This window comes from Teleopsis dalmanni, chromosome 2 (assembly GCF_002237135.1).
Source record: "Teleopsis dalmanni isolate 2A chromosome 2, ASM223713v2, whole genome shotgun sequence".
NCBI lineage: Eukaryota > Metazoa > Arthropoda > Insecta > Diptera > Diopsidae > Teleopsis > Teleopsis dalmanni.
This window is the reverse complement of record NC_051847.1, coordinates 45,508,672-45,516,448: the sequence shown is the minus strand read 5'-3', so window position 1 is coordinate 45,516,448 and position 7,777 is coordinate 45,508,672. Positions and strand designations below refer to the sequence as shown.

The window sequence follows — 7,777 nt, the reverse complement described above, 5'->3', positions numbered from 1 at the left end:
TTGTTAAAAAATAATAGATGAAAGAAGTAATCCAATAACGGTTAATAGAAAATATGCAATAAACAATAAATAATTAACATAAAACAATTAATAATAAAAAATAAATAATTTATAAACCATTTATAATGAATAACAAATAATAAAAAATAATAAACAATAACAATTGTTTATATAGCAATTATATTTTAATCTGTGCTTCGTATGTTAATAATTTCTATAGATAGGATAATGTTTTAATTCTTGTTTTTATTATTGGTTTTATAAAATCTAGAATTGTAAAACTGTTAAGTTTTAAATTATTTGCGTATTTCTATAAGATCCTTAATTCCATCTGAAAAATCTTTGCGCATGTCTTCTTTTTCATATTTCTCTTCAGCCGCTTTATCTAGAAACTCTTGTACATATTGAGGAACTGGAACATCTTCCTGTAACGTAGAGTTGGCATCTATCATCTCCAAAAAATCATAATATTCTGCCTCATCCGGATCAGAAAATTTCATTTTTTTACTACTAGAAGGTTCGCAATCATCATCTTCATTCATTTTTGAATCAGACAACATTTCATTTCCCATCTCATCTTCATCATCGGAGAATTCATAATCCGAGAAATCTTCAGTTCGTTTTGCAGTATTAAAAAATACACTTGTCCTTTCAATGAAATTACCTTCATCAGAAGATGATATTGGTATATGATTTTGTGTACCAATCTTCTCCTTGAGCAATTTTCGCTGATATCTTGGTTTTGTTATTTCATGCAGCGCGTTTGTTCTTTCCATAAAAGTTCCTTCATCGGACGATGATAATGGTATATAATTTTGAGTACCAACTTGTTCTTTACAAAATTTCCGAGCAATTTTGGGTCTACCCATGTTATTTCTGGCATTATCTAATAAACTACATATTATGTTTATAAGTGTTATTTGAATTATTGTATTATAACATGAATTTAAAACTTACGTTTGAAATTCCTTTTTGAATGGTTTTATAATTATTTTTCTATTCGGGCCATACTTAGGTAAATAATCACCGAAAAATTGTTTCAATTGTTCTATAGTGTATTCTCCATAATAACCAGCATATGTCGGAGCACAATCAGTAAGAAATTCAATCATGGGCTCATCATCTGTTTTGCCCTCAGATGGATGCTCTATAACAGTTGGCTTACAACCCAATGAATTTTCCGCGGTTGAACTGGTATTAGTTATTTCTAAACCCCTTTTTAGCGAATTAAATCTTATAGCGGCAAAAACTCGAAGTTGCTCCAATTTATCACGACTTATAACACCTGTTTTTCCTTCAGATATCTTTGGAGGATTGATGACACTTGTTTTAGACTTTGTATTACATATAACCTTAGAAAGCAAATCAAATCTATTTCTACGAAAAAACTTATGCTTCATATGGACGAGTACACCCTTATGCTGATCCTTTCTGCAGTTTAAAAGATCAAAACCATAGTTTAATAATTGATTCGAGAATTCATCCCAATCGCCATAATTCAAATCAAACACAGGATTTGCCAAGTAGGTGTTCCAAGCATTTTTAGTGAGTATTATAGTATCACCTTTTGGTCCCCAAGATATTAATTCGGAGTCATCCAGATTCAATAGATTCCACAGCATCAAAGGTAATTCCAAATTCTTTGTAGTTTCCATTTTAGAAAGATCCACGAGTTCCTCTTGTAAAATTAGCTTAACTAAAATTAAAATAAATTAAAATTATAAATTATATTTATTTAAGGTTTTATGGTTATTTTTTTATTCAAAGCACATCACATTATAATATCTTTCAACTAATATAACAGAAATTATCAACTTGACTTTATACTCGTATACCATTGTCAATAATAGACGGAAGTGGATTAAGCTTCAACAGAAACTTTAAATGATGTCAACCCAATAAATACTAAGGTTATGAAAAATATTGGATATGCAGCAAATAGATGTTTTTACAAATATTTAGACTTAATGAAATCAAGACTACTATCCAAGGAAAGTAAGCTACGAGTGTACAAGACAATAATAAGACCGGTAGCTACATTTGGGCAGAAACATGGACAATGACGAACGTGGACGAAGAAGCTTTAAAAATTTTTGAAAGAAAAAAAGTTCACCAAATCTACAGGCCAATCCAAATGCAGAAACTTTTCAAAGACGAACAAATAATAAAATTGAAGAACTGCTTAGAAACGAAAATATAGTGAGATACATTAAGTCGCAAAGGTTGCAATGGGCTGCTCATGTAATAGAAATGGGGTCGAACAGCATATTCAACGCAAAACCGATGACAACCAGGCACAGAAGTAGGCCAAGAACAAGATGGGATGAGACGTGTATGATGATGCAAGAACGATTGAAGTACTGAACTGGAAGAGAATAGCAGAAGATAGGAACAGATGGAGGCAAATCGTGAGAGAGGCCAAGGTTCATACTGAACTGTAGTGCCAAATAAGAAGAAGAAGAAGGTCATGAAAAATATGTCAGCTAAATTCTTATTTAAATTCTCTAAATTTTTTTAATATGTCAAAATATTATAGTTTATCACTGATTGGTAAATCGGCAATAAAGTTTAACAGTTAAAACTTTTGTCATTTAAAATAGTTAAAAGTATGTCGATAGGTCAATATATACTACATATATACTATGTATTATTCTTACATTTTATTATATTATATAATGCTATATAGAATAAAATTTTCGTACTTACAGATTTTAGAAGTAGTTCACAAAGAGACTTTTAGTAATCCAAATCTTAACCTTGATCCTTAGAGCGCAGAAAGAGACTGAACCAGTTACTAACAAAACTGAAATGAAAGCAACCAACTGTCTAGTAGGAAAAAAAAATTTCAAATGAAAATTATTTTTACTGGTTGTCAAAGTGCTTTTGTAAAACTGATGTTACCAGATTTTTCAATAATTTAACTGCATACTTTTTGAAAATTTTAGTATATATCATACATAACATTTACACTTACAAATATAATGTGTGTAAATTGAACACTACAAAGATATGTGAGGACATTATCTGGGGTGTTAGTGGGATTTTTAACCAATCTCTCAAAATACATTTTATAATAACTTCAATTATAACACAGCATCTATTTAACTACAATATTTTATATATAATTAATATTGGTTTAACCAGAAAATATTATTATATGGTAGTTTTCCTAAAGTGAATAAATAATTTACTTAATTATATATTCTCAGTTTTCAGACCAATAGTTTTTACCACCTTTCTATTTACTAATTTCATAAAACTTCAGAATTTAAGATCTCATTTGATCTAAAGGTTTTACCATTTGAAAACTTTTTAAAAGCCCTCAGCAGGCGATCATATGAAATCCGGATCTGGAGAATGCGTTGGATGTGGTCATACATCCCATACAAACTATTAAAGCTTAAGAAGAACTAACAAACTTGTGTAAGATCTCACTTTATATTGGTAGAACATTACATCTATTCTATTAATTAGTACTGCAAATGTTTGTTTGGGTTATTAATTCAGGTTGATTAATGGATGACAGTACACTTCAGAATTGATCGTGTTGATGTCCGATAAAAGTTCAAGAAGATTATTTACATAAGATCTCATAAACCTCATGGCATGACATCACTGTTCTCCGTTTTTGTAACGCTATAAGCTGGTTTAACATTTTTCATTTCATAAAGTCTTGCTTTTAATATAATTGTAGATAACTCAGATAATAGATAATTGATCAAAAATTGATCATATTACCGATATTTACGAAACACATTACATTGACGTTAGGGCATTGGAGCAAATATTTTTCTGCAAGTACTTGTGGAAATAATATGATATGTTTTATAATTAGACCAAATATAATAATCACCTGAACATTAATGATCAAATTTGAACAATTTTATCTCACAACGAGATCAGAAGTTATTTTTTGGTCATCTGCATAAATCAATGGTTTTGCTTTGTCGTTATCGTGCTCCTGCATCAACAATCAAATTGCCAGTACAAGGCTATTACAGAATATTTTTGGTGCTAACTATCCACCTTTGCATAACAAGAAAGTAATGTGTGCCGAAAATGTTAATTGTAGTTATCTATAATATCGGTCCTAACAATATACTAGGCTATAAAACGACGTGATCCATTACTTTCACTCCAAATATAAAAGCTCTGACTTAATCTATGGGAGTAAATCGAAGTTATTTAAGATAATGTGGGCCTTAACCGATAACTTACCGCTAAATAACGGTATGGAAGATGACTGGATCTGCTTTATTTCTTTAGCAGCTAAATAAAAGCGTCATAACCCATATACTCCAAACATAAAACCGCTGACTTTGGGGAAATTAGAAGTAGTTTATATAATATCCGACCTGCTCCAAATATAGAACCTAACGAAAAACTGCAATTCAACTGAATTGTGAGTTGGGTGCTAGAAAAAAAATATATTATTTGAAGAATACTACATATCCAGGCTTAAGTTATTAGGTGCCTTACTTTTCAACATACTCGGCGATAATTACAGGATTAGTAGTGATTAGTAGTAGAGGATTAGTATTAGATACTAACTTATATCATTGCATCCGGCTGATTCTTACATGACCATTCTACCGCGGAGAGGGAAAAATAATACTCCCGCGGTTAGGATGGCCTGTCGTAAGAGGCGACTAATATCCCCCAGTGCCAGTCTGGCACTTATGCAAGAAGTGCGAATGGTAGTAAGTTGTGGGCGGCAACTTGCGACATCTGACCAGAGATGATACTATCTGGTACTTCGGGGGTCAGTGGCCCGACAGCTTCGGCTCTGCTGACCATTGGTGTTGGAGTGGTCGAAGTGGTTGTGGTTAATACCCAAAGTCACGCGGAAAGAATGTTTTGCTTGTCATTCATTCGCCGTGGTATGCGTATCAAACCGGGTGCTGTGACCCAAAGATCCGCAGAGGTCAGCGGGTAGGCCTCGCATCTTACCAAGGTGGAAGTTATAACTTGCATGAATTTCTTCATTGGTATCGGCGGAATAAGGAAGGCTATTCCAATGGGGCGTTGATTGACGCTTAAATTAATACGTGTGTTAAGGGCACCGTGGTGTTAAGCCATCGATGGCAGGAAATCACGTAAAAAACACTGGACGTCTATGACCATTCTACTACACACTATTACAAGGAATATAGCATCAAAAGGACTTTTGCAGCTAATTCATTAAGATTCATCACCCCTTTCACTTCACTTAACCTAACCTATACTGCATAACAAAACAGCTTTTAACCATTGGAAGTCCTATATTGCAATTGGTAATATTAAAATTTTGTTGCGATATCCTTTTATATATTAAATAAATATTATTAAATTGTTTATTAATCCGTATTGATGAAAGAAACTTAATTAAACTTGAGAATCTTTATTAAATAAACCACTGTTTTCAATAGAGAGGTTTATTGAACAATAATAAAATTGCAAGATAAAAAGTTTTAATTTTTTTATTTAAAAATAATAAAAAATTTTGTTGTTGTAATTTCACTACTAATCGGTAAAAATTTTTCTATTACAAATTATTAACAAAGACTTATATACATATTGATACTCTATACCCAAAAGTAATCTTCTATTTTGAAACATTTAAAGTTTATTGACTGAAGCGTTTTCTTAAAAGATCCATTTCCTTTACTTTAAATACTTATGCAGTTAAATTTGGAATATTTTCGAATAAATAATGGGAACACCCAAGCACAATATGTCTTCAATTTTAATAGGAATATAATTTTCAGCTTAACTAAGAAACATTATAAAGGAAAAAGAACAGAAGAATGGCATTTTTGTATACCCGAATTACATTGTCCTGCATATTTTTACCTCCTCCCGCTTCAACTGTGCGTCACTCATACGCAGTGCTGTACACTTTTCGCAATTCGATATGCATACATTCAGATTGTGAATTTATTTAAGATCCTTTCAAATTCAATTTCATATGAAAATATTTACATTTCATCGTTTCATGGCATACACCCACACAAATGGACTCCTTATTAAGACACATGAATTCATTGAGTTTAACTTCATGAGATGTAAAAATATAGAAAAATCGAAACTAAATTGAATTTATTGGAGCATAAATAATTTCTGTGTCACAACAAAAGAGTTTCCTATGAAAACAGCCACACTCTAAAAAGGATTTTGTGTTCATTTATATTTTGTGGGCATAAAAATTGCAATAAAATTTTTCTTATTAATATTGGATGCTGGGTGCAAAAAATAGGCATAAGCATTCTGAAGGGAAAAAATGCACATTATTATCACTAAAGAAACCAAAGTGAAGTGTTAAATAAGAAATGACAATGGCAAAATGAAAAGGAAAATAAAAGTATATACATAAGCATGGACAACAATTTTGTGTCGCAACCCACAAAGGGATATATGGATTTATGTATGGTAATCGTACAGTGGCGGATTATAACTTAGAATTCTTCACATTTCATTATAAGTATTCTTCTTATTATTGGAATATTATTAGTATATTAAGTATATTGAGTGAGGACTATAGGATTATGGATTAAGTAATTCAGTTATGTATCGTAAGGATTATAAGTGAGAATTTTTTTTTAATATAAGTAATCCTTTAATAATTAGAACATTAGGAATTTTGAGAATAAGTTCATTTAATGCATTGGAAAAATAATTCTACAGATGTGAAGAAAAACTATATAAATTTAATCCATCTCAGTTACAAATTAAGGATATTAGAATACTTGATTCCTGAGATGATTTTTCAAAAATATTTATAACCAACTAAAGTTCTGTGATTAGAAACATGCACGATATCTGATATACTATAAGGAGTAATATAGTAGGAGATCAGATCAGATTTCTATTGCGTAAAAATGAAACAATTTTATATTAATAATTTCTTCATTTACTTCATTAAGAGTAATATAGAAGGAGAACGGGCCAGATTCCTATTGCGTAAAAATGGAGTAATTTTAAATCAGTTGGATCTTCATTTGCTTTTTATGATATTCCCTTTTCTTTTATTGTTCCGCTAACTTTATCAGAAAACGGAATAATTTCGCTAAAATCAGAATCACCCCTTCTAAAATACTAAACGCTTCTTCTAAATTAGTAATCAACCTTACGAACATGACGTTATGCAAGGATTTAAACATTCAAAGGGCCACAAGAAGTCAAGCAACTCCATTTGTGATGATTTTGACTATTAAACCGATCAATAGTCATATAAAAATTTATATATTCAATAAAAAATTGAACCACTGTTTGTGATAATTTAAGTGACTGTAATGAACAGTGGTTGCTATCCGTTAGTATTTGTTTGGTATGATGTTAATGAGTTAGCATCAAGATTAATACGATATAAAGTAATCACATGTATGATGACTTAAGCAGTTTTAACATACCTGCTTGTAAATCCCTTTGAACGTCTATTCCTAATGTGTCCTACAATGCACGCTAACCTCCATCCAATTGACCATCGTCTGGACTGGGATTAATGTTCAATTAATTTATCTTATCCTCAGTCCTACCTCCATCACCGTCAACTACTACCCATCCACTTCTACACCCATGTAATGTTATCTGCTTACAGGTACCACCGGATTACAACTACATCTATGGTTAAGCCAGAAAAAAGATATTCGAAGTTTCATAAGAAGCCACACACTATCATACGTGCTTAAGCCCGTAGAAATCAAAAGTTTCTAACCATTGCTGCTTTTATACACTAATGCGAACTGAAGAAACGCTGTTTATAATGATCTTAACGATCAAATTCGAAAAACCATAATAG

The 7,777-nt window shown here is 31.3% G+C and overlaps 2 protein-coding genes across 2 annotated transcripts in view; both read right to left on the bottom strand.

The window, feature by feature from the left end:
• Positions 1 to 296: 296 nt before the first annotated feature.
• On the bottom strand, positions 297 to 2,845 carry LOC119674447. Its single transcript, XM_038085585.1, has 3 exons — positions 2,707 to 2,845; positions 958 to 1,691; positions 297 to 894 (listed from the first exon to the last, which is right to left on the bottom strand). The coding sequence occupies exons 2-3, from the start codon at positions 1,653 to 1,655 to the stop codon at positions 297 to 299; spliced, it is 1,296 nt and encodes a 431-aa protein (XP_037941513.1). The 5' UTR covers positions 1,656 to 1,691; positions 2,707 to 2,845.
• The window catches only part of LOC119674446 (serum response factor homolog A-like), a 6,776-nt gene continuing 686 nt past the window's right edge, over positions 1,688 to 7,777 (bottom strand). Inside the window, exon 3 of the mRNA XM_038085584.1 lies at positions 1,688 to 1,696. Coding sequence (XP_037941512.1) covers positions 1,688 to 1,696 — 9 coding nt within the window. The remainder of the gene's footprint in view (positions 1,697 to 7,777) is intronic.

Coding starts and splice junctions, on each gene's coding strand:
- LOC119674447 (XM_038085585.1), bottom strand. CDS start 1,655: ATGGAAACTACAAAGAATTTGGAATTACCTTTGATGCTGTGGAATCTA. Junction 895..957: donor TTCAAAAAGGAATTTCAAAC/GTAAGTTTTAAA, acceptor CATAATATGTAG/TTTATTAGATAATGCCAGAA.